At 42.2% G+C, this 27,000-nt stretch overlaps 1 protein-coding gene across 2 annotated transcripts in view; it reads left to right on the top strand.

Annotated features, from left to right (window-relative positions):
* The window catches only part of SVIL (supervillin), a 229,567-nt gene that overhangs the window by 135,202 nt on the left and 67,365 nt on the right, over positions 1–27,000 (top strand). The window contains exons 3-7 of one of the 2 annotated variants that reach the window (XM_056133474.1): positions 3,048–3,130; positions 11,868–11,925; positions 12,041–12,192; positions 14,999–15,617; positions 24,609–24,689. In XM_056133474.1, coding sequence (XP_055989449.1) covers positions 11,918–11,925; positions 12,041–12,192; positions 14,999–15,617; positions 24,609–24,689 — 860 coding nt within the window. In that variant the 5' untranslated portion in view covers positions 3,048–3,130; positions 11,868–11,917. The remainder of the gene's footprint in view (positions 1–3,047; positions 3,131–11,867; positions 11,926–12,040; positions 12,193–14,998; positions 15,618–24,608; positions 24,690–27,000) is intronic. The other variant, XM_056133483.1, reaches the window with a different exon arrangement.

The raw sequence follows: 27,000 nt of genomic DNA, 5'->3' as shown, positions 1-27,000 counted from the left end.
AGCAGCTTGATCAGGAACCAGAGAGGCTGTTCATGGGCGGCGACTCAGGGTCTTGTTGGGGCGAAGAGGAAAGGGCCGGTTCCACCCTCATCCCATGAGGCCCCGGGTGTCTCATCACTGAGGGCCCAAACCTGACTGTTCGGTGGCCGCTGGAGATGGCGGCCATCGAGCTGCCAAGGGGGAGCAGGAAAGGGACAGCACCCTTCCGCCCCTGGGGTGGCCCGGCACAGGTAGCCTACTGCAGGGACCGGACGCATTTCTGCCAAAAGCCATTGGGTTTCAAGAATTGTTTCTAAGCCTCTGGGATCATGGTCATTAAGCAGTTCAATCAGCAACCGGAAGAGGCCATGCCTCCAAATATATTGCTGAGCCGGAGGTGGTTTGTGGGTGTGTCTCCCACATACCTAACTTTTGGCTGTTTACTTTCTTGGTAAACTTTGCCCCAAGTTTTTGGGGTCTTGCCAAAGGCACGGCAGCAATTTTGGGGTATCTGGAAGTCTGAAGGCACCATGAGGCTGCTGATACACTCGCCTCACAGGTACAGATTGACCTACTGGTGTCACCATACCCCCATGTTTATTGATTTTTAAAAGCACCTAATTTTAAATAAAAATAAGACACTGATAATAAGTGTTTCAAATAGAAAACTGAGTACACAAGGGAGAAAAGTCCCAGAGGTGTATATTATTGATTTGATGCCTGGTAGGGAAGAATCTGGCCAGGGACTTCCTCTTGAAGAAATGACCTTGAACCTGAGCCTCAGCCAGAAGCAAGAATATGAGTTAGACAGAGATAGAGGAAGGTGCAGGGCACCAAGCAGAGGCAGTGGGCAGCATTTCTGTAAGTCATGAGAGGAAGCCTGAGACACTCCTAGTATTATTCTGGTTTTTCTACTGGATTATGACCAACTCAAGAGGCTAAAATTTCTATTGGTGCTAGAATTATATGTCACTTTTTGGAGAAAGGAGCAGGATTGTCTGTGGATGATTTGCGAGTCCGGTTCTAAAAACATTAATCAGAGTGTTTTAGTCGGAGGTAATGGGTTAGTCTTCATTAGTGGCTTCAGTGATCTTTTCCTTAAGCAGAGGAGAAATAGAAACATGCATGGTTTATTTTTTAAAATACAAGATACTTGGATCCAATGCCCCCCAAAACTGAATTTTTCAGAGATTTATTTCATTTTCATGTGGGATTTTCCCCTAAGGAGATCTTGGTGGCCCAAAGAAAACAGATCAGTATCGGATTATTTAAACAAATGTGTGAATAATACTCCATTCAACTAACATGCCATTCATTAAGTAGACTATATTCCTGACGTCATTCAATTTTCAATTTATACTAACTCATCCATTGGAACAAAAGACTGAAATGAATAGTGTCAGCATTGTGAGACTGTGTTTAAAAGTCCGTACCGATTCTTTTTCCAACCAAAGGTGTCCTGGGATCTTTAGACCCCCGAGGCTGCTTTATAAACACTTATCCTCAAGCCCCTTTATTCAGTAATGGTAATTCCTGGTACTTGTGTTCAGGAACATGAGCCAGGCCACACTGTTTACAGTGACTAAGATTTCAACTGAGTTTGCTCTAGTGAAGCTGAGGTGGAACGTGGCATGTATGGAGCATTTCCACACACTTCCTAAAACTCTGATTGACGGCTGGGAGATAGATCATTCCAATGTCTCACATCAGAAGCCCTTTCTGGCCTTTCTTCCACTTGTGTAGTCATGGACACTTGCAGGTCCAGTGGACACTCAGAACTTAGTAAGGCTAACTTTCCCCTGTGTGTGTTTGGGGTCCTATTCCCCTTCATAGAGGTGGCCTTGGCATCGGAAATGTCAACACCTTGTTTCCCTAGATTTCTCCAGACTGGTTCCTGGGTGCACTCCCCTTCCACTTTAGTTTCACTCAGGCCTGTGGGTTAGCATGAAACTGACTGTATTGGGAATAAACACCCTGAGACAGGCGCTTTGCAGGCAGGGAATGTGAGCAAAAAGGAGGGAATTCACAAACCTCCAGCAATCAGCATATCCCTGAGGAGTTCAAAGCTTAGAAGGCATGAGGTTCTTGTGAAAATAAGCTAGGTAACACCTTGGGTATACTTAGTGTACAAGAAAGATCTCTAGTTCTAGCTCAATTCTTTTCTCCTTTTTCATTCTTCCCCTTTTCACTTTCTCTTTTCCCCTAAGATAAGTTTTAAAGAACCTCTCAGACCTCTTCATCAGGCATTGGTTTCTTGGGTTTTTGGAGGCATTCATGTACTGCACTGTAATGTACTGTCCTTCCATTGTGCATTGATTTGCTTGAGTGGGCCCAGTAACGTCTCCATTGTGAGACTTGTTGTTACTGTGTTTGGCATATCAAATACGTCACAGGTAGCTTGCCAGGCTTTGCCATGCGGGTGAGAGACTCTCGGTAGCTTGCCGGGCTCTCTGAGAGGGGCGGAGGAATTGAACTCGGGTCGGCTGGGTTGGCCGCATGCAAGGCAAATGCCCTACCTGCTGTGCTATCGCTCCAGCCCTGAGGTATTCATACTTTGACGTAATTTCAACCCAGAAGGAAGAAATTTTCAATCACCTAGAAAAGTTGCTGATTTTCTTTTTCTAAATGACAACATACAATATGAACTATTTCCTGTTTCCTTTGTCTTTGAATTTATTTTTTATTGAGATATCAAAGCATGGCAAGGTTGAGTGAGTCATTTGAGAGAAGGGTACCTAGAGAAAAGATGATCAGTCTGAACCAAGATCCTCTGATCAGACTCCGCATGCTTCACCTCCTGACACTTTGCAACCTGCCCCCACAGATATAATCATATATTGCTGCACTCACACACATAAAAATCATTTTAATCTACATTTTAAAATGAAAAAAAGGTCAAATGAAGTCTCCAAATTATAATTTCTCACTTGTCCTCTACATGCATACTTAACTGCACTGCCACACCATCATAGAACTTCAGAGGTCTTCTGCATTTTTTCTATGTTTTGATTTTTGTTGACTTTGCACATTTTACTAATTAAATTAATTAATTAATTTATTTATTTTAGATTTCAGAAAAGATTCTTGCCTGAAGATAAAAAAGAAGTTGCTGACCACAGAAAAGTTGTACCTTCAACTTCGTTTCCTAACGGTAAGTCTTTTCCTCAATGATTAACTAGAGTCCCGGGCAGGTAAGTATTGAGTTCATCTGATTTTCATTGAGAACTCTTTTCCCAATCTCTGAGCTCGTGCACTTTGTGTTTCGAAAAGTTTAAAGCCACATACATTTAAAACCTTCCATTCCCTTGTCTTGTTACTACAGATAATTGACAATATCTGTGTTTGTTCTTCTGCCCCTTACTTTGCTTACCCTGACATTTTCTAGTTGGTCCTGGAATATAGAAATGAGAATGCCAAAGAAGGAGAAGTGTGTGCAGGGTGTGTGCAGGGTTTGTAGGTGTGGGACAGGGGATGGGGGAGGTGAGGCTCGGGGTACAGGTTGGGGGAGGCAGATTGGCAATTAGGACATTGCTCAATGGTCATTTCTGTGGTCTAAAGCTGAGGTAACTATATACATCAATATATTAAGAGTTGGTCCAGAGTGATAGTTTAACATGTGGGGTACTTGCTTTACACATAGACTACCCAGGTCAACCCCGCATGTGGTCCCCTAACCCCCACCAGGAGTGATCCTTGAGAGCAGAGCCAGGAGTAAACCCTGAGCACAGGTGGGTGTGACACAAAAGAAAAACAACAACAACAAAAAACAGATTAAAAAAAACTAATAACAGATGCATTTAATAGCCAACTTTATTAGAAAAGTTATCATATTGTCATAAAAACATTTTCATAAATTAAAGGCAACCAGATTTAAGTTGCAAAAGTCATAAGATTTTTGTTTCAAACCTACTTTATAAAGTGTCAAGAGCTGGGGTATATCTCAGTGCTGGAGCACACTCCTGGGTCTGATCTAAAAAGCAAGTGGCTTGCATTCCTAAGATCCAGCCTCCCCAACACACACACACGCACACACACACACACACACACACACACATGTGCACACACAATTGTCAATGTCAGTTGAGTTTCCATCCTAATTCCCTATTGTCACTGATTTTTCTCTGAACTCACAGGTTGCAAGATATGTTCATGTATGTCATATATATTTATTTATACATACATATTTATAATGGAATATAATGCATCAATAAGAAAAGAGTTAGCTGCAACCTGAATGGAATTGTAGAATACCATTTTAAATGAAAGTTGGAGGGAGAAGGAAAAATACTAGATGATCTCACTCATATGTAGTATAAAGAGAAACAAAACAAGTGAATGGACAGACTCCCAACTATATGACAAACTTTTTGCCCTGGATTTTAAAACTCAGATTACTTAGCAAGGGAGGGTAGTGGAATGGGGATGAGAGGGATGAAAAAGTGGACTGGAAATAAGAATATTGGTGTAAGGTCCTAGGCATTTTTGTGGTAGTGAGTTGTGGTAGTTTTGTACATTAAAACCATAAATGTTGGGGCCAAAGCAATAGTACAGAAGGTAAGGTGCTCACCTTGCAAGTGCGAAACCCAGGTTCCATCCCTGGCACCCCATACAGTCCCCCAAGCCTGCCAGGAGTGATCCCTGAGTACAGGGCCAGGAGAAAGCCCTGAGTACTGCCAGGTATGTCCAAAAATAATTGGAAAAAAACATAAATGTTAACACTGATGATTGTAATCATCTGACCTAAACAATCATAGATTTTTAATAAAAAGATTCCCAGACTTTTAAATCATCACTTCTCTCTCACGTTCATAGTTTTTGTTGTTGTTGTTGTTGTTGTTGTTGTTGTTGTTTTGCTTGGGGTATGTGCAGGGCTGTGCTCAGGGCTTACTTACTCTTGACTCTCCACTCACTTTTGGCAGGGTTCAGGAGACCCTATGTGATGCCAATCATCCCAGGTTGGCTGTATACAAGGCAAGCTCCCTACCTGCTCTACCATTGTTCTGGCCCTCTCACTTCCCTCAGTTTTATGATTGTTTTCTAAGTTTTTTGCATTTATATTTGTGGTTTTCATATGTGTGTAAAAGTTCATGCATTCCTTCTGTGGGAGGTAAGTCCAATATTAATATTCTAGACCCACTGTGCTCTTAAGCTGTCAGATGCAGGCAGGGATAGGGGTGTTCTTATTAATCCCTCATCACTTACATTTCTCAGGAAGATTCTACTGTATTCAGTTTTGAATACTGAAGTCAATGATAATTTTATCAAATAGCTTGGTTTTCAGAACTTGTAGAAATAAAGTGTTTCCCGAGAAAAGCATGTGACATATAAAATTATCCTGAGTATTTATGAATTTTTCCAAGTATGCTCGGCAGTTAAATAACTTTGTAAATTATCATAGCCCTCATGTCAGGTCCTCTTAAATTGGAAGAAAACCAATGCATTTTATCAGAAATAACTGAAAAAAAGGAGTCGGAGTCATAGTACAGGAGCTAGGGCAATTGCCTTGCACACAACTGATCCAGGTTCAATTCCTGACATCCCATATGGTCCCTCAAGCACTGCCAGGAGTAATTTCTGAGTTCAAAACCAGGAGTAACCCCTGAGTATTGCCAGGAGTGGCCCCCAAAACAAAATGAAACAAAAAAGAAAAAAAATAACTGAAGAAATAAATCCTAGAATTCATATTGCCTCAGGTGAACTGTTCAGAATTATTTAGAATCACTCAAAAGAAGAGCAATAGAACCAAAGGCTAAAATAAACCAAATATATAAAAAATGTTAAAATATCATGAAGCATATTCTAAATCAACACTTTTCTATTAGCTTGAAATTACATAAAAATTTTAGTGGAAAGAAATTATCTTTTGGCCAATTATAAATAATAGTAAACTGTATTCAAGTTTATTATTGCATTAATAGCATGGATTAATCAGAAGAAACCCGTGGTTAGTCTGTAGACAAAAATAGTAGTGTTTATAATATTGATTTCACAAACACAGATATCTTCTATGATTTTTAGCATCAACTACTTCTTAATAATTTTAATAAACCCAGTCAAAAATTTAACTGACAAACCCCATGAGATTACAAGAGTATTTGAAGTGAGGTGTTTTTAATTCCAGAAAAAGTACACACATATATCAGCAATTTGAATAAACACCATCTTCCTACACAATTGAGTTTTTACCTCAAAATAGATGAAATTCAGTGATGATCTGACATGTTTGTTCACTAATTTTCCTTTTAAATTAAAGACAGGGAAAGGAGGTCAATCAAAAAATGTTTACTACTTCTTTTTCTTATCTATATTTTTTTGCTGTTCATAATCTCAGGTCTATAGAACTAAGGCAAAAAGTTGGTCACTTAAAAATATATTTCTGGGTTGGAAAGATAGGTCACTTGTCTTGCACACAGCAGACCTGGGTTTGATGCCTGGTGCACAATACGGCCCCTCAAGACCCACCAGGAGTGCTTCTGACTCCTGAGTGAAGAGTTAGGAGTAAGCCTAGAGCATAGCCTGATATAACTCCCAAACAAACGAAACAATCAATAAAAATGAACTGAAAATGTCTTTCTTAGAAACAGTAGGCTGAGACGGTACATCTTTACCTCTTCCTTTTCTTTTCAGGGTCACCAGAAAATTTCACTAACATGATATATAGTTCAGTTTGGCCTTGATTTAAGACCTCCCTTCATCCCCTTAATAAATAGACAGGACCAAGATTAGGAAGCTCTAAGTTTGTGGGGAATCCAGGCTTGATTTTGGAAGAAGCTATTAGAGACCTGGGGTCCCTGTCCCTGGCATTTCCTAGGGCCTAGATGGTAAGGAAAGAGGTCACCCCAGTCTTTGTACTTTGATCAGTGGTTCTCAGACTAGGAAGGCTCATCCCAGAGAGACGCTTTGGAAAACAGGAGCATTTTTCTGCCACAGCAACCAAAGATTCTTCTACCTTTAGTGTGAGAGTCAAAGGGGCCAACCATTGGGCAGTGCCAAGCACCCAGCAAAACAGTTTCATCAAGTGATCTTGGCTGTGTTCCCAACTAGCATTTGGAATCTTCTACCTGAGGTGTACCTGAGTGTTTTCCAATTACTTCCCTAAAATATCTCATCCCCAGCACTAAATTACCAGATGCCCTGTTCATTGGTGGCTTGGTCATCCTGTCTTGTCTAGAAAGAAACACAGATCATATGGAGAGTGAAGAGTTTTGACTTGGAATCTTTCTGCCCCCAGTTTCTTCAACTCCAGTTCCTATAATCTGACTAAAGTCTGACCCACTCTCTTCTCATATGACCTTTTTCCTTTTAGAGTGTTGAAATTGGGCCTTAACAACAGTAGCCAAAGTATCATTTTCTGGTAAATAGGGCTTTGACATGGTTTCCAAATTAGTTGATATTTCTGTCTAGAAGATGGAAAATAGAGAATGTGAGGGAGCCGCTTGGTGCTTAGTTGTTTTTTTTTTTCCCCCTCTAATGCTGAAATTTTTTAATGTCTTCAGCTGCATAATTTATGTAGAAAAATGAAAATTTAATGAAAGTGATTTTTAGTCTCAAATTAGTATCCCCCCTTTATAATATATAAAGATTATATTTTTATATATCTCAAAGTTTTCCCACTGGAAGTTAAATGCCGCTGTGTGTGTTATAGGAATATTTTTCTGCTTCTCCGTCTGCCTACTTAGTCATCTAAATGATGATAACAAACATCATAGACTGGATGGCTCATAAACAGCAGAACATTATTGATGACAGTTCCAGAGACTGATGGGACAAGATAGGGGTGCGTGCATGACCGGGCTCTTGGAGGACTATCCTGCAATTTGTAAATGTCCAACTTCCCTTACCTGGTGAAAAGAGCTGAGAAGCTCTATGGGAGGGTCAGTAATGTGTCTCAGTGGTATGCCACCTGCCTTGCATATGGGAGGCCTAGTTTCAAGGCTCTCATCTGGATTCATTTGATCAATCCCCAGTATGAAAAAGTGGTAAAAAATTAAAAGATAGAGCTCTATGGGGACTCCTATTTTAACTTTTTTATTAAGATACTATGATTTATAGTCATTCATTGTTGCAAAACCAGACCCACCACCAGTATCAATTTCCCTCCACCAGAGTGTCCCCAGGTTCCCACCTTCCCCCACACCCTAGCATGCCTCCTTGACAGGCACATCTTAAAAGTTTTGTTGTTGTAATTTACATCTTCTCCTTTCTGTATTACTGACTGCGGTTTGGATATATAACTCTATCACACCTCTGCACCACCAATATACCTGAGATTCTTGACCTCTGCCCCCGCATTCCTTCCCATCTGCTGCTTTTTGCTACCCCACTTCATTTTCTTCCCTTTCTGTTCTTCTCCTTTTTGTATTCTGAAGTCAGGGGTGATTGAGTTTCTCCCCCCTCCCCGCCCTTTGTCTTTTTTCATCCAGTTATTCTATGTACACAAATAATTGAGAGCATCCTGTGTTTGTCCATTTTATGGCTAGTCTCAATCACATGAGAACCTAATTTCCCTAAGGTTCCAACTCCTAATACTGTCACTTTGGAGATGAGGATATCGATCTAAGAATTTGGGGGGTGAACTGGGTATGTGACTCAGGAGTCGACAAATACCTGGCATGAGCAAGAAACAGAGTTTGATCCCCACACTGTATAACCTGCCTCCTGCTACTTTGCCAGATGTGGTTCTGGTGGCTCCCAGAAGCCTCTGGGCCTGAGCCACACTATAGAGCTGGCCCTGGGCATTGACCAAGTATTGCCAGGAGTGGTAGCTAGACCACATGAGCACTGCCCACCTCACCCCTAAAAACAAAGCATTTCGGTGAGTGACCCGATTTAGATCAGAGGATGCTGTGTCAAAATAATTTTGAAAGAGAAAGCATAATTATGCTTTTCAGAACCCTATCAAACCATTCTGCTTCTCAGGATCTAAGGCCCTCCTTTCAGAGGGTTTGGGGTTGGGCTGTAGTCATCTTTTGAGCAGTCTTATGAAAAATAGGGCTCCATTCTCTTCTTTGGGGTTGATGTAATGTAATTGATGTTTGGATCTATATCATCCTTGAAAATATTTTTAAGATGCATATTACCTTTTTGCTTTATGGGTCACACCCAGCGATGCTCAGGGGTCACTCCTGGCTCTGCACTCAGGAATTATACCTGGTGATGCTTGGGGAATTATATGAGATTCCAGGGATTGAACCCAGGTCAGCTGCATGCAAGGCAAATGCCCTACCCGCTGTACTATCATTCCGGCCCCAAAATTAATAAAAATTTACATGAAGATATATGTAGTAAGTGGGTAAAATTGGTTTTGAGCTAAGCATTATGACTATAAATTGTGCTATTAATGATTAGACCATAAATAATACATTGGTGAAAAGAAGTCTTAATTCTTCTGTCCAGTTTACTTTTGCTATTTTTGTTATTAATGATGTTGGGGTTATCCTAAATTATATTGAGGGAATACACTGGATCATATAGTTTGACATCTTATATTTTTTCACTTCCTGCTATTAATTTGCTTTAGTGTGTGAATAAAGATTAAAGAAGATATTAAAATTTGATCTGAAGAGAAACCAGGCAGGAGCGATAGCACAGTGGGTAGGGCATTTGCCTTGCACGCGGCCAACCCGGCCAACCCAAGTTCGAGTCCGTCGCCCCTCTCGGAGAGCCCGGCAAGCTACCAAGAGTCTCTCACCCGCACAGCAAAGCCTGGCAAGCTACCCGTGACGTATTTGATATGCCAAACACAGTAACAACAAGTCTCACAATGGAGATGTTACTGGGCCCGCTCGAGCAAATCTATGAACAACGGGAGGACAGTGCTAATACTACCTACCATTGAAATTTCATCACCATCACACATAAGAGCTAATATGTTGACAAATGTGGCAGACAGGATGCAGCACCATCTTTATCACTGGTCTTAACCATCTTTATCACTGGTTCTTAACTGGGAGTAGGCTGAACTCTACTGAGCAGGTGCATCTGCCTCCAGCCACCCTGTTTCCTGGAAAAGCCAATGGGGAAAGCCACATTTTTGAAGACAGCTATGGTTTTGTTTTGTTTCTTTCTGTTGTTGTTGTTGTTGTGGGGCCACACCCAGTGATGTTCAAGGATTACTCCTGGCTCTGAAGTCAGAAATTACTCCTGGTGGTATTGGGGGACCATATCAGATGCCAAAGATTGAACCTGGGATGGTTACTTAAAAGGCAAATGTCCTACCCACTGTACTTTTGCTCCAGCCTAAGGTTAGTTTTGTTGTTGTTGTTGTTTTCAGTTTGTTTTTTAACTTTTGGGTCACACCCAGAGATGCTCAGGGGTCACTCCTGGCTCTGCACTCAGGAATTACTTCTGGTGGTGCTCAGGTGACTATATGGGATGCTAGGGATTGAATATGCATCAGCCACACACAGGGCAGGTGTCCTACCTACTGAACTATCTCTCCAGCCCCTGAAGATAGCTGTGTTTTAACATAAGTCAATCCTACTAAAATTGCAACATAAATCTCACAAAAACATAGCTAACATCACTGAGTACAATTAATGGACAATATGAAGGCTGTGGGTATGATTCACATTCATTTCTCAAAGTGACCACTTTAAAAAAAAAAAGTGAAAGGATATCTGATGCCATGGACAAGGAAAAGCCAAGTATTCACAACCGCTTCTTTGAGTTTCTTCTTTGACTCAGCCTGTCACAAAATATGTGCAGGGCCTGGGGCTGTGAGTGATCCTCGCTTTCTCCCAGCACTCAATGGGAAGCACTCAGAAGAGTCTGATGAATTCACGTGACCCAGGAGGATGCAAAAAGACAGACCTTTATTCTCTACCAAATTTGGCTGTTTCCCCCAAAGCAGCGATTGTTTAGCATCTCTGCAGGATCCTTGTAGTCAGAATCACATGAGATTGCATACTCTCTGCAGAAGCATTTTCCTGGTCAATCAGCATTACCAGGAAAGGCAGGGAATGATTTGCACCATCATCCATCTAAATGAGAGCACGGAAGCCAACGTTAGCATTTTCTTTCAGAGCATGCCCATAAAGGGAGGCTTAGGAACAACAACTATAGTTAACTGAGGCCTGCATGCTACAGTTGGGACAGTACAAAACACAATCAGGGCATTAGAGCTATTTGCAGGTTAAATGATACCAAGAAATAGGAGTAGTGTGAATTCATTATGTTGTAGTTTGCTGGTGGGTCTGTTGGGGTTCTCAGTGCTAGTCTTTATATGAGTAGATGCTGGAGTTTTTCTGTATAAAAAGGATAGAATACTTTTTGAAATGTAATAAAATTTAAAAATGATTTGGGCTGGAGCAATAGCACAGTGGGTAGGGTGTTTGCCTTGCACGCAGCCAACATGGCCGATCCGAGTTCAATTCCTCCACCCCTCTCGGAGAGCCCGGCAAGCTACCGAGAGTATCTCGCCCACACGGCAAGCCTGGCAAGCTACCAGTGACGTATTCGATATGCCAAACACAGTAACAAATCTTACAGTGTTACTGGGCCTGCTTGAGCAAATCAAGGAACGACGGGAGGACAATGACAGTGACAGTGATTTGGTTAAAACATCTCAGCTTTTCTTTAGTGAACTGAAACTCATTACTATCACTATCTTGTGGTTTTACTTCACTTGTGGTTTTACTTCTTAGGGGTGTGTGTGTGTGTGTGTGTGTGTGTGTGTGTGTGTGTGTGTGTGTACATGCTCACTCTGCTTCCCCCACTAGAAGATGATCTTCTGGAAAACAGATCTGTGTCAATTTTGTATCTCACTGTTGAATGGGAACCAAGGACTGAAATCCAAGTGAAATAAACATATGCTGCCTGTGTGGATAAAGTGAATGCATCACTATTAAATACCTAACTGTCTTATTCTCTTTTGTGTGCTGCTTCAGTTTCAGAATTAAGAAAATTCTTTGAACCAAAGACCAAAGAATATCCAGCCATGAAAAGGTAAGCTATTGATGCTGTATACTCAGGCAGTTGAAGGGCTTGGCGGAGCAGCCCGGGCGTTTCCATTAGAACTGGTTCCCGTTGCTCAGTGTGCCATTTTCCGTGTCTCGAACAGGAAAGAGAGAATTGCCAGGAGGCTGGAAGGAATTGAAAGTGATGCACAGCCCATCCTCTTGCAGAGCTGCACGGGGCTGGTGACTCACCGACTGCTGGAGGAAGACAAGCCCCGGTATATGCGTGCCTCCGACCCAGCCAGCCCACACATCGGTGAGCAGACATGCTACGGCAGGGCCCTGCAGCCTATAGCATGGAGAGCGAACTGCACAGAGATAATTAATTACTCACAGAATATGAGCATTTGTTTAAAACCTCAGCATTCATCAACTACGCCCTGCTCACCTATGGTATCACACCCGTTTAGAAAGCAGTTCCTTCAGGAGAGAGAGAGAATAGGGGTTAGGGTGTTTCCCTTGCTTGAGGCCAATACCGGTTTAATCCCTGTTAATGCAGATGGTCTCCCCAAGCACTGCTAGGAGTGATCAATGCACACAGAGCCAGGAAAAAGCCCTGAAACACTGCTGTCGTCCCCAGCACTGTCGTCTCCAGACCAAGAAAGAAAAAAAGAAGAGAGGGCTGAAGAAACAGGAAACAAGGATCATTAAGGCTAGGTCACCCTCCTTTTGAGTCTGAAGGAACCTCTTAGGCAGATAATTTATTAGTGCTGATTACCTTATTAGTGCAGATCAGATCTTCCAGATTCTGAATAGATTATACATTTCTAAGAGAAGCTTAAACAAAATTATCAGGTATCAAGCCTCAGTTTGGTGATACAGCTCTTAGTGTAAGTAGCACTATTTGGTGCCTCTTTTTTTACAGGGACAGCTCTGCCCTCTACATGAGGTTTAAACGGCATGTCCAGACTTTCAGCAGTGAGCTGATTTTGCAACAGACATTCCTATTTAAACTCCTTCAGTATATTTGTCATTTAAAATTGATGGCCTATTTCTTATTAGATCATGTGTCAATATGACTGTGTTTCTTAGGCTACGAGTCATTGTTCTGGGCATCAAATACTCAAATTGACCTTGAGAAGGTGAGGGATCCAGGATTTCACTTCCTGTCCCCTTCTCTGCCTCTGGGGTTCTGCACTGCAGCTTTTTAGAGCTGATGCTTATTTATTTGATGTATTTGATCTACCTTATCTCTCTCAGGGTGTATTTTTCTGAGAGGGTTGTTATCTTACTTGTGATGGGATCAGTTGACTTATTTCTACAGATTCTGATCTTCTATTGCCAGAAAAATAGAAAACTCAGATGGTTTTTAAGTTAAATACATGGATAAAAATGACACATATAAATAGGCAGTAATAGACAATGTACCAGATTTATATCCAGAAATAAACCCTAGTATATATAAAATGTTGATGTATTATATCAACAATCCTAGGTTATTGAGGAAAGGGAGAATTTTGTCACAGAATAGCAGTGGGCCTTTCTCTTCTTTCGTCACCCCAAATTAACTCCAAGTCATCATGATTTTTTAAAATAATTAGAAATATGAAGACATAGGTGAAACTTTTTCATTTAGGTTGAATGGAAAAAAACTTTCATATCAGAAATAAATGACCCTGTGATAAGTAAATAACAAATAGCATTTGTACTTTAAGATAGTCTTACACAAGAACTTCACAGAAATCAAGATAAAGGGTCTCTATCTCTATGAAAGTTGACACTAAGCAATAAAAAAGATTTTATGATTATATTAATATAGACTATAGAAGCAGTCTTAACTTCTTTTGACAAAGTGTTCCAGAGAAGAAAACATAATGTTATGAATATAAGTACTTGACATATTCTCTTTTATTCTAGTAATAAAGGGCAATTTTCTAAAATTAACACTCAATAAAGGCATTGTAAATTTTTGTATAAATCAATGCAGACTTATAGTAGTTAATTTAAGACACTAGTTAGAATCTTGAAAAGTTGTATCCTTTAGTAAAAAATTCTTTTTGCTTTCTTATTGTGAGAGTAGTCAAAATCAGATTGGAAGTTAGGAACAACTTAAATGCCCCATAACATGGGCAGTCATTATAAAGAGGGCAGAGCGTTGCCTGTTATATTCAGTTTGAAATGCCTATTGGATACAAAATTATGGGATCTTAACAAAATGACGCCTTTAAAGTAAATTTTCTAAATATAGGAAAAGTTTTTACATAAAATATTAATAAATTTTATGTGTATTATATAAAAAGAAGAAATTTCTCATATAAAATATTAAAAGCATATAAAGGAGTGTTTGTCAAATGATCACTTTGTTGTCATAAGGTAGTAATTGTGGTGATTTACCTGACTGGTTTTTGTTTTGTTTTTTAATTTATTTTTGGGTCACATCCAGTGATGCTCAGGGATTCCTCTTGGCTCTGCACTCAAGAATCACTCCTCAGGGTACTCTGGGGACCATGTGGGATGTGGGGGAATCAAACTCAGGTCAGCTTTTGCAAGAGAATGCCCTACCCACTGTACTTTCCCTCTGTCCCCCACCCCTCACTGTAGTTTTATGTTAAACATCATCCACATTTAGTTTGTGTGCTTCAGTGAGGATAAAACTCACTTCTGTTTAAAAAAAAAAAAAGCAAACTCCAAAAAGCCCTGGTGAATATTAATAGAGTCCATTATCGTCATGATTACTGTCAGACCCTGTGAAGCCACAATCTGTCGCTTGTCAAATTACAGCAGCTCAATTCTCTGTTATCTTTTCTTGAAGACTCAGCATGTGTTGTCTGGCCTCATGCATGAAATAGGAAACTCAAAAACAAAGCAAATGCATAAGGGAACACGGGTACTGAGCAGGGACGGAAGAACTCCTGGATGTGAGAGACTGAGCTAGGGTTCAGATAGCATGGGGGAATCCAAAGCACAGGGCCAGGCTTTCTCTGTTTCAGCCTCCCGGGTCAATCCCTGGCCTCACCTCCAACTCCCTCCATGAGCCTAGGTGTATAATAGTCCATCCCAGAAAGCTGAAATGTGTCATTCACCATCACCTGTCTGTAATATGCTCTCTGATGTCCCTGCAGGCCGAGCCAATGAAGAGGAGAACACGTCTGAATCATCAGCGGAGCAGCAGACTCGGTCCCAGCCCTGTGCAGAGACCCCAGGAGTCAAGGGGGACTCCTATGGTTCGGGTTCCCTGGACCCCCAAGGGCTGGAATCCAAAGCAGAAAGGATCGCGAGGTACAAAGCTGAGAGGAGACGGCAGCTGGCAGAAAAATACGGGATTTCTTTGGATTCTGAAGCGGACTCCGACACTCCCTACCGCTACAGCAAGGCCAGGAAGGACCCAGATGCCACCGACAAGAGGGCAGGCCGAGGAGACAAATGGGACGAGTCTGGCAAGGAGTCCGGCCCTGCCTACCCCAGGACAGAGATCATGGGCTTCAGGACCTATGTGCCTGAGTCCAAGGACTACGGTATTTCCAATGCAGAGATGCTACTCAACGTGGAAAACCAAAGGCGGGATGGACAGCCGAGTGCCGCTGCTGGGGAGACGTCCACAGGTTTCCTGCTGTCCACGGGAGACAGCAGCCTCGGAGAAGCACCCAGGTCACTTAAGCCCCTGGCCAGCGTGACCCTGACCTCCCTGAGCCATGGCACTGGGGACCGCGACCCTCCATTCCCTGCTGAGGGTCGATCTAGGTAAGACCCACGATTGTGCCCACGCCCACTCTCACCTCTGCCTCCTGATTTTTTATGATTTAGTTTATTTGCCAGATGGAGTGGGTGGTTATTGTGGGCATTCCAGGGGCTTCTCTGGTCTCCAGAGAAATGACATCATTTATGACTGTCTACAAGGTTCAAATGAGAGCTGTTGTGTTCCTATGTTGTTATTGTTGTCTTTTTTAAAAAAATAAATAAGTCAAGAGGTTGAGAGATAGTGCAGGGGATACCCCAGTTTGATCCTGGGAATATGGTCTCCTGAGCGCCGAGGCAGGAGTAAGCCCTGAGAAGAGATGGGTGTGACCCAGATGCAATAAAAATTGTATATGGGTGAGAAAGAGCACAAGGGCTAAGGCACTTGCCTTACATGGGGTGACTCCAGTTTAAACCCAGTCCCAAATATTATCCTCCTCTGAGTACTATTAGGAGTGATCCCTGCATACAGAGCCAGGAGTAGCCCCTGAGAACCATCATATGTGACCCAACCTTTGTCCCCACAAGAAAAGAAAATGAAATAAATACATTAAATAATAAACTGAAGTACTGGGAAGCTAGCTCAAGTGGCAAGCATATCCCCTGCATGGCACGGCCCTGAGTGTAACTCCAGCACTGTGTGGTACACGCACAAATCTCAGGCACCACCGGGTATAGCTGGACTGCTCAGCAGTGGTCAGGGGGTGGCCCTGATAAAAATCAAATAAACAGAAGTGGGGGGGGGGGTGATTCCCTTTGTGAGAGGTGAAAACTCACTTAAGAAGCCATCCTTGGCCTTGTCTCTCCTCTGCCTTTAGTCATCGTCTTTCTCTTTGCTTTTCACTCTAAACAAACCTGAGCTGGATTTGGTTACTTCTATGAGTGGAGAACTCACTACCTCAAATTCCATGGCTGCTGTTTTCTTTAGCCCCCGCTGCCAACCCCTATACTCACTGTGACTCATCTCTATTTCCTGCTGGTGATTCATTCAGTTCAACTGGGCCATACTGCTAACCCCAACCCCTTAAGAAGGCAAAGGTCTTTCTTATACTGGGCTCTTACTGCTGATTGCATTTTCCCATCTGCTAGTATCAGGTTTGAGTGTAACAATGGCCTCCAGTGCCTCAAGCCCACATGGTTTTGAGTGCCTAACTCTCCCTTTGCCTCTTTACATTTTTAGAAATGTCTACAGGAGAATACTGAGAGAGCACTTTTCTCTGTTTTGGTAGGGAGGACACACCTGTTGTGGCTCAGGGACTATCCCAGCTCTGGTGGTACTCAGGGAGCCTTAGTGGTGTTGGGGATCCAATCAGGGTTGGTTGCTTGCTAGGCATGTCCTGGAAGTCTGCACCAGGGAGAATTTCTCTGGATTCTTGTGTTCCTGTCCGCACTCCTCTTCCGGAGGTCAGAGAGGTTCAAGGACTAACATGTAGCTGCTTAAGCTGCAGTCACAATCCCAGAGGGAGTCTCTTACCTGAATGTAGGGGTGGCAAAAAATTGGCAATAGTTTACTGTTCTAAACACTCAGCAACTCAAAAATCAACCATGTCATAAATTACACAGTGTTTTTGGCTGCCCATGTTGCATTCTTTGTCGTCAGGGAGGAAACTTTAAGATGCCCTGATTTCTAGTACACATCTCATGTTAGAGCAGAATGTTCTAGAACAGATATCCGAGGAGATCTCTCTCTGTCTCTGTCTCTGTCTCTGTCTCTGTCTCTGTCTCTCTCTCTCTCAAAGACCTCTATTGACCCCTCACAGGTTTGCATGGGGATGGGATCTTTTCACCTCTCAGTCCCCTCTCAGTCCCTGTTCCCAGAAACATCTGCTCTCCCTCTGCCCAACTAGTATTTGCCTCTCAGTATATATATATTTTTGGTTAACTCCTTTTTAGTCTGGCAAATACTAATTCCTGTTCATGGGATTAAATCTGAATATCCCCTAAAATTCTCACTGCTGGTTCCTAAAATGCCAAACGTCTGCCACTTGTACATGCACGCATTTCCTGTGTACATGTACTCTGCCCTGTTCACAGGCCCATGCATGTAAACAAACACAGCGGGCAATAGCAGCTTTCCCCTTCAAGCAGCTTTCAGCAGATAAAGTCTTCCTTTGAATGAGAGGCTAAAGTTCATAGCCGTTGTACTTACACTAATAATATTTTATAATGATTGGGTCTGCTATAATTGGAGCCGGGCACCCACGTGGTGAAGCAGAGATTTGGGGGATGGGACTACACCTGGCGAAGCTCACAAACTCTCTCCTGGCTCTATATTCAGGGCTCACTCCTGGCAGGGCTCGAGATGTGATACTGGAGCTGGAGCCCGGGTTGTCCACATGCAGGTCAGACACGCTTCCCACTCTTCTATCACTCCAGCACCCAAAATGGATTTTTCTGTGCTGGTTCTGACTTGACTTCCATAGCTGGAGACAGTATTTAGTCTGCTGACTCTAAGGGATCATCAAAGAGTTAAGCATACTATTACATATTCAGGGATACAACCATGAGTGAGTCCTGTCCTCTATGAAAACTAGAATGTCATCTTTTTTCCTACAATATCTGATAGCCAGTTGACACATCATAAAAAAAAAAAATCTTATTACCACCAAGTTACTGTCTCATCCATGATTCTATATTTCTCACCCAGCAGAGGTAACCTCTGCTCGTGGAAAACTGACTCATCCCAAAGCCACAAAAGCTAAATTCTCTGTTTCAAAGAATTGTTAAGCTATGAGAGTCAAAAGTAACCCTGGAGATTGTTTAGTTTAACAATCTGTTTTATACAGGAGAAAGAAGCCATAAAGATTAAAGAACTTAAATAACTCTGAGCTGGAGCAGTGGAAAAGGCCCTTGCTTTGCCTGGGGCCTATCCTGGCTTATCCCAGATGGCCTCCACAGCTGCCAGGAGTGACCCCAGAGGCCAAAATGGATTTTTCTGTGCTGGTTCTGACTTGACTTCCATAGCCCTGAGCATAGCTTGGTGTGGCCCCCAAACAAAAAGAAAAACCAAAAAAAAAAAGAACTTAAGTAACTGAATTAAAATATTAGGGCTACTTTGATAAGCCTGCATCCTATACCCATCCTATATTCAGATACTCTCCTCTCATTATTTATGTCTGATTCATTTTTTTAATGGAAAAAAATTGCTATTCTTGTGAAGGCTGTTAGTTTTAGGAAAGATCAGAAATATCATAGAGACCACTTTATGGGTTTATGTAAGGGTTTTTAAAAGCTTCACCCTCATAAACAAAATAAAGAAGTAGTTTAGAAGGATTCAGATTTGTTAAGCATCTGTTTATCTACTCATGCTCCATGGGTATTGAAAGGATGGGAAGTTTCCTGGGTAAGCTTTGCTAATCCTACAAGAAAACTATATTTACATGGTGATTACCACTATGTTCCTTGCTGGACATGTTTGTTTGTTTGTTTGTTTGATAGGCAGAATAGCTATAATAGAAACTGCCTAAATAAGGTTCTGGGGTTGGGTGTCATGGGAAATCAAAATCACGCATTTGTTCTTTTTTGAAGAATAAAAGTTGAACCAAGTCTTTTAAGGGTGTGGTAAGATTGTCAGATAGAAAGGGCAGAGTGCTTTCAAATAATCAATGCAGGCTGGGCCGGAGCACTAGTACAGCAGGCAAGACACTGCCCTGCATGCAGTCAGCTGGGGTTCAATCTGCCTCACCTTGTATGGTCTCCAGAGCACCACCTGAAGTGATCCCTAAGCCCAGAGCCAGGACTAAGCCCAGAGAACCGGTGAGTATAGCCCAAAACCAAACCCAAACCATCAGTGCAGACTTTGGGATGAGGCAGGTGGAGACAGTGCCTTAGGGAGAAGGTATTTACATTGGTCTTGAGGATGATGGGTTTTAAAGCAAGGCTGATTGATTATATACTTTAAAAAGAACTCTTGGGGCCAGAACATAGTACAGTGATAGGGCGTTGCAAATGACTGGCTGTGGTTTAATTCACCCGTATGGTCCCCCAAGACTGCCAGGAGTGATCCCAGAGCCCAGAGCCCGGAGTAGACCCTGAACTTACTGCTGGGGGTGGCCCTCCAGAAAAACAACCACAGACTCTCTAGAGGAAGTGTGGAGGGTCAGTCTGGAAGAGAATGGGTAGCAGTTAAGGAAGACGTTGTAATGGTTGTGCTTACCCAAACAAGAAGTTATAACGTCTCATGTTCCAAGTTGAACTTTGGCAAGCACCTGATTGTACTTGACATTTCATTAACTAATCTAGGAGATATCAGTGTTTCTGAGATGGTGATGAGATTCTTTGGAGGAAGGACTTGTAAATAACTTTGGTGACAGGAAGAAAAGAGAGAGGAGTGGGGAGGGGAGGAGAGGGATAAGAAGAAGTGGGAGAGGAGGAGGAGAAAGACAAGGAAACTGAAGACAAAAATACATGGGCCTGCAACAATGGTTAGAAACTGCAAGATGAAATTTAATGAAGTTCAGTATTTAGAGGGGTAAAACTGGGCAAACCTGATTTAACAGCAGTTCATGGGAAACAGACCTAAGAATTTTATTTGACAGTGAGTTCTTTATGTGACTGCCAGAATGCTGCGTCCAATCTTGGGATACATTAATGAAAGCAAACAGTCCATTGCACTGGGAGTGCTGGTCTACCTGTGTTCTGCAGTTGCTAGATTGCATCTGGGTATCTCATTCTCTTTGAATTATTGACAAATGAGATTGTGTCCAGAGTCCCCCTCCCCATCAGCACAGCTTTCTTAACCCACCTGGGTTTTTATGAACTTCTCCCTGTCTTAATAGGAACTAGAATCACATTTGGAGTCCTGCACTTTCTCTGGCACATCCAACCCCGTCTGTTTTTCTCATTATCAGATTGTCAGGTTCCCAGAGAAGTTAAAAAGCTGAAGCTTGGCTTCGCATAGGGAGCCCTAATGTTATCAATCTGGCTTCGGGTGGATGAGGTTCTGCCAAAGGGGAGGATGGGAGAAAGAGAGCATGAACCAAATGAGGCATCTCACAGAGTCAGCTTCACCAGCAGCAAAGGACTGTGGCAATTTTGTGGGGTCCTTCAAATATGGCCCCATGGATGTGGTATGATGCTAAACCAAGAGATTAGTAAGGCAGCTTCCAGCAATACTATTACTTTAGTAGAAACATCCAAGGCTAGATACCTTGTTTTATAGTTTTGTTTTTTTTGTTTAATCTCCTTTTTGCCTACTGTCTAGCATCTAGCACATACCAAAGGGCTCCGCACATCATTTTGGAATGTCCTGCTGTTTGCTTTGTTTTCTTTAAGTGTCGCCAAAATGATAGCAGTCCTACTTGAAATAGCCAAATCGAAACCCATTTGTCAGCCCACAATCTAAACGGGACTTGTGCCCTTACAGAGCAACTATCAGCTGACTTAAACCACAGGCAGAGTGATGTTGCTTCTTTTCTTTCTGCTGCAGCCTTTTATCTAATCATGGACCAGTGGCACCCATCAGCAGAGCACACATTGGGGAGTTCTTGTTTATAAGACAAGGCTTCTTTCACTTATGTCTGAGTTTGGAGTTCTTGTATATGGTCTGGAATCAGAGTGCTCATAAATGTTATTAAACTGTGGGTGGGAGTCCTGATAAGTGGGTGGGGAAAAAAAGAAAAGAAAACATTAGCTGCTTGGGGCGTGGAGTAGGGTGGGGTGGGGGCTTAGAAACTCACCCTCCAGCCCTGCAAAGCTGATCTTGGCCTGACTAAGGCAGAGTCCTGGGTTGTGTTGTTGTGGACTGGGGCGAGTCTCAGCAGGAGATAGAGTTATCTTAACCAGGGGCAGTCATCATGCAGGAGGAGAGGGCGCTGGCCTTCCATGTGGCTGATCATTCCCTTGTTCCCCAGGTGATCCCTCCTCGGTACTGCCAGGTGTGTCTCACCCCCCCCCCCCCCCAAAAAAAATAAATAAAAAATTCCAATCCTCACTGGAAAGTCTCCCAAGCCCCTGGCCATGACTACTGCAGTCACACTGTCAGTGACCTCTGTGAACTTTCCAGCTGTCCCCTCGCTGGCCTAGAGCTGCTGTGGGTGACCTTCAGGCCCCAGGTTATCTGGGAAAGGAGGGAGACTGGAAGAAATCAGTTATCTCACATGCTTATCCTGCTTCTACCCCGAGAAGACTCTGCCTGTCCACCTTTTTATTACTCTCTAACTCCTGACTCTCTAATCCAAAGGGGATATGCTTTGTGAGTGAGGTCTGATGTACATTAAAATGTTGATAGTTTAAAAGGGGCATTGAGCTTTGGGAAACTAAATCACTCCCAGGCGAGAATTTTAAAAAATTTCCACTGGTTCTGCCATATTTCCCAGTTGCTGGGACGGTGCAATGCCAGGAATCTAACTGTGTTCCTGTGTGCTTACATAAATGCCAGCCTTGGAGGGCTGGAGAGTGAGTTTCTAAGTCCCCATCCCATCCCCCACCTCAGTCTTGAGGGGCTAATTGGGCCACCCCTAATTGTGCTCATGGGATTATTCCTAGCTGTGTACTCAGGAGCTGTGTGCTCCGTGCTCAGGGACTGAACAATAGTACAGCGGGTAGGATATTTGCCTTGCATGCGGCTGACCCGGGTTCAGTTCCTCCATCCCTCTCAAGAGCACGGCAAGCTACGAAAGTGTACCACCCTTACGGCAGAGCCTGGCAAGATCCCTGTGGTATATTCGATATGCCAAAAACAATAACAACAAGTCTCACAATGGAGACGTTACTGGTGCCCACTCGAGCAAATTAATGAGCAACGTGAGGACAGTGCTATAGTGCTACAGTGTACTCAGGAGGGACCCTTGCGTGTGCTCAGGGGGGCTATATTGGGGACCAGCGAATAAAGGGGAGGTGAGCCACATGCAAGGCCTTGATCTCTGTACCATCCTTTGGACCCCTAACCTCAATGCTTGACTTTATTTCCAAGGGCCTAATTGAGCTAGTATACCCTGACAGCCTTATAAAATTTAGAATCTGTAAGTTTTATGAAACAAATCCATCCTACAGTTACTCTTAAGCAAACCTTTGTAATAAAAATAAAGTTAAGCATTACATTAAGGACTATTACATAAAAATATATCTATGCAAGGATTGTTTATTTCTCATGATACAAATATATATGTGAAATATCAAAATTTGAGGATTCATTACCATGATGGTAGTTTAGGGGCTCACTCCAGATCGAAATTGTGATGAATCAGTGCAGCTTAGCCAGTGCCTGATTGTCACTTTATAAATGCTGAGTCAGCAAATCAAGGGGACAAATTGTTAAGTCCCTGATCATTTGTGATGGTGATGCTGTCTAGGTTTTAGTTTTATTTGTTGGGGGTTTGAGCCCCACACCCACTGGTGCTCAAGGGCTATTTCTGACTCTGTGCTCAGGCGTGACTCCTGACAGTGCTCAGAGGACCATCTGTAGTGCTGGGATTTGATCTTGGATCAGAAGGTTGGAAGGCAAGAGCATTAACCTCTGTACTATCTCTCTGGCCCCTTTAGCAGTGTCTTTAGAGGTGTGTTATCCAGGCAGACCCCATGTAACTGTAGGGTGGCTGTGAGCGAAAGGAGGAGGTCAGAGAGTGGAAGTAGATATGAAGGTAGAGCCCATGTCATCATATGCCTGTTGGTTTCGAGTAGAAGTGACCATCTTCCTCCCCTGATGTCCTTACCCTTCTGGACAGGCCCCCCCCCCCCCCATAGCTCAGATTTTTGCTTTTATAACTGGAGACTGCCCTCTTTAGGGTTCAGAACTAAATGAACACATGTTGAAAGCTCCTTCTTCTCCCACTTTTTCCTCTCTTGCTTTGCAGTGATTCCATCCTTGGCTACAGAAATGGGCTCAGCTAGTACCATGACTAAACAGACATTCAGAAGCTTGACTGTGTGGCTGGAAATAAAAGGAGTTTCCAGACATCTGGATGTTTTATTTACTGCAGGCTAAATAACCATAGCGCCTAGGGTAGGGAAGATGGGCTGAGGGAGTCTGGGGGATGTTACTAAAGAAACAAGGGCCCAACCCTCAACTGTGACCCATTTCTGAGGTCTCAGCAAAAGAGTCCAGAGATTCAGAGATGGTAATTGACAGATTTGGGCTGTCATTGTAAACTAAAGCTCCAACTAAAGTGGATTTAAGAAAGTTAATTTTAGTATACTGAATGGGTTTTTTTTCTTTGGTAAATCACTTTGAACTGAAATGTGTTTCCAATTTGATCATGAAGAAATCACTTGTTAAGGTTTTAAGCAGGTGGAGCATCTAGCTAGCACACAGACGTTCTCACTTCCCCCCCGCCCCCCCACCCTTCTGCACTTTGGGAGAAGACAGGTCATTAGTTTGAATCTTTCTCCTATGTTTCTTTACAGAGCTATAAGAGTCTCCTTCCCTACAACTTTTCTCTAAAACATCTATATTCTGTCATAATTACTTTGTCATATTCAATCTTGCTCTATCTCCGATGGCATGTTGGAGAATGTATAAATCATTTATGAACCTAGGTAGTGCTGTGTAAACTTTTTAATGGCTGGGATGATGCTTATTTACATTTATTCTTTCTCTGAGCCTAGCTTGGTGCTTTGACCATAGTAGATACTATTATGGATAGTATCTATAGTATATAGATAGTATATCTACAATATAGTATATCTATAGTATAGTATATCTATAATATATAGATTGTATCCAGTTTATAGATAGTATCTTGTACATACTATTTATCCAGTAGATTTGAATTAGTACTTGTAGCTATGGTATTTAGTATTTGTAAGCATGTACAATGTCTATCACTTTCAAATTGCTTGGAAAAAACTATTTGGTGGGCTTTCAATAGTTTTATTTCTATCTCTTGATTTAGTTGAGGGCCACAGTGTTCTGGAAATCTAAATTTAAAAACCTCATGGCAAAAAAATATGCTTCTACATTTGAAAAGGCTTTGGAACCGAAATGATGCTTCAGTCTTGAATATGTGTGATGACATTTGAAGAGCTCTTATCTAAAGTCTTGTTTTTTGTGCATGATAGTACAGGGAAACCCAAACATGAGTGGTTTCTCCAGAAAGATTCAGAAGGAGACACACCATCACTTATCAACTGGCCTTCCAGGTATCTGTCAAGCTGAAGCTTTTGTGGCTTAATTTCTCCTTTTCCTGCTCAGCTGCTATGCTCTTCCACAAATGATCCAACTCTCCCTTCTCCTTTCCCTCTTCTCATGACCCTGCACTTGAAAAATCACAAAATCACATGTGTCCAAGGAGCTGCTTCTAAGGATGGCTTTTCTCCACCGTGTGCCTAATCCCCACTAATCATTTCCCCCTCAGCCACTTTTTTTCTTGCTGCTAATCTGTTGGTGGCACCTGTTCTTTTTTCTCCTTGTTCACTGACTGGGGGGCGGGGGGGGCAGCATCAAGACCCACCCTAATGTTGTCTCTTGGTTGCTCTGGAGTCTGACTAATTCTCTAATGTCCTGCACCACTCACTTCTACTCATCTCTTCCAGTTCCATGTTTTCTGTTTTTTGATCACTAAACCAGGAGATAATCTTTGACAGTTACATTTCGGGAATTTGGTTTTTTTTTTTAAAAAAGACAGAAACTCCTATCTCTCTTTTTTTTTTTTAATATTGGGGGCAGGGAGAGGCAGAAGGAGTAAGAATGAATAAGTCATTGAGAGGACAAAGCTCCCATCTATTGCGTTTCTAACAGTCACTTTGTTCTCTGCTGAAGACAACATTCAGATTGTCTCTGATTAGAAGGACACATTCCACAGGAGAACTGGAACCGCATTTCAGCCTTTTTTTGATTAACAAAGCTTATAAATATGAAAACCTTCACCCTGGCTAGTCTCTGGGAAAAATAACAACTCAAAGAATGTTTTTTCTTTTTTTCATTCTGAATGGTACCTGCCCTTTCTGTGTCTCTGACTCTTTAATGAAATCTCCATGGATACTCTGTCTCATATTGAAAAGCTTGGGGTACTCAACAGAGTTAGCAAGGGGTCTGTGTCCTTTAAAGAAATATTCTTTTCTCCAAAAAACTCTTTTCTTCTGCATAGGTAATTTTTTCTGCTGACTAATCTTAAGCAGATGAGAGGGTTTTTTTTTTAATATCTCTCAAATAAAACACTCTAAATGTATTATTTACTTTGTAAAGATGATCCTCAATCAGTAAGTCATTCTCAAATGACTTGACTAGGTTCTCCTTTGTCACTACATGTTACTTCAAAAGGTTAAACTAAAAACTAGCTAACACTATCAGACATAAACTCTTTGCTAAGCACTAAGATATGTGCTTTGCAGCCACCACATTGCAGTTCCCAATTAAAAGGTAAAATAATTGAGGTGGGCATTCTGTATGAGATCAGACAGCTAGAAAGATCAAACTGAGCCAGACTTTGACCAAGATCTCTCTAGAACACAATGGTAAAACTCTCTTGATGCTGCATTAAGGGGAAAAAAATAGCTTTTGAATAGACTTAAAAATAAGTATCTGGGTAATGGAGAATTAGTACAACTGGTAAGGCACTTGTGTGGGTTTGGTTCCTGGCACCACATATGGTCTCCCAAGCCCCGAGCCCCACCAGGACTGATTTTTGAACACAGAGCTGAGAATAAGTCCTGAGTACCACTGAGTGTGGCCCCCAAAAACAACCAACCAAAAAGTGAATTAAAAATAAATATCTGGGGCTGAAGTGATAAGATAGTGTGTAGGGCATTTGCTTTGCATGCTGCTAACCCAGGTTTGATCCCCAGCATCTCATATGATTTCCCCAAGCACATCTAGGAGAAATTCCTGAGCACAGAGCCAGGAGTGACCCCAAGGCATTGCTGGGTGTGGCCCCCCCAAACAAACAAAAATCAGCTCTCAGGTATTTAAATAGCTCTAGAAACAACCAGAACTATTTTAATCTTTTTGAAAAAAATTATTTTTAATTAAGGACATCATAGCCATTCTTGAGGGAGAGAATATTTAGCTCATTAGTTCTTTATTGTTTTTGTAATATATATAGGGGAGGGGCGCAATCCAGGGCTGTGTGAGCCACAAACCCTTCCCAATTCATGAATTCTTTGAACAAGTATTTCTTTATTGAACAACTCGGTGCTACTATTACGAATAGTGATGATGTCCACACTGGTCATAGGTCTTATGATTGAGTCAGTGGATGATTGGGTGTGAATGTTTAATTGGATTGTACACAAAGGAATGGTTGTTGAGTTTTGAGCTTAATACTGAAAGTGATAATAAATCACCACAAATGCACTCACCTTTCTGGGAGTCAAGGAAGTTATATTTGATCAGCAGCTGGATGTCTGTAACTTCCTGGCAGACTGTCTCTGGGGAAGGTTTGCTGCCATGGCCACCGGCTCCCTCTGCCGCCCCTGCTTACAGGTGGCTCATATTCATGGATTTTTCTGTGGC

Source organism: Sorex fumeus, unplaced genomic scaffold (genome assembly GCF_029834395.1).
Source record: "Sorex fumeus unplaced genomic scaffold, SorFum_2.1 ptg000007l, whole genome shotgun sequence".
NCBI classification, from domain to species: Eukaryota; Metazoa; Chordata; class Mammalia; order Eulipotyphla; family Soricidae; genus Sorex; species Sorex fumeus.
The sequence above is the reverse complement of the archived record's forward strand: the minus strand, read 5'-3'. Positions and strand labels throughout refer to the sequence as shown.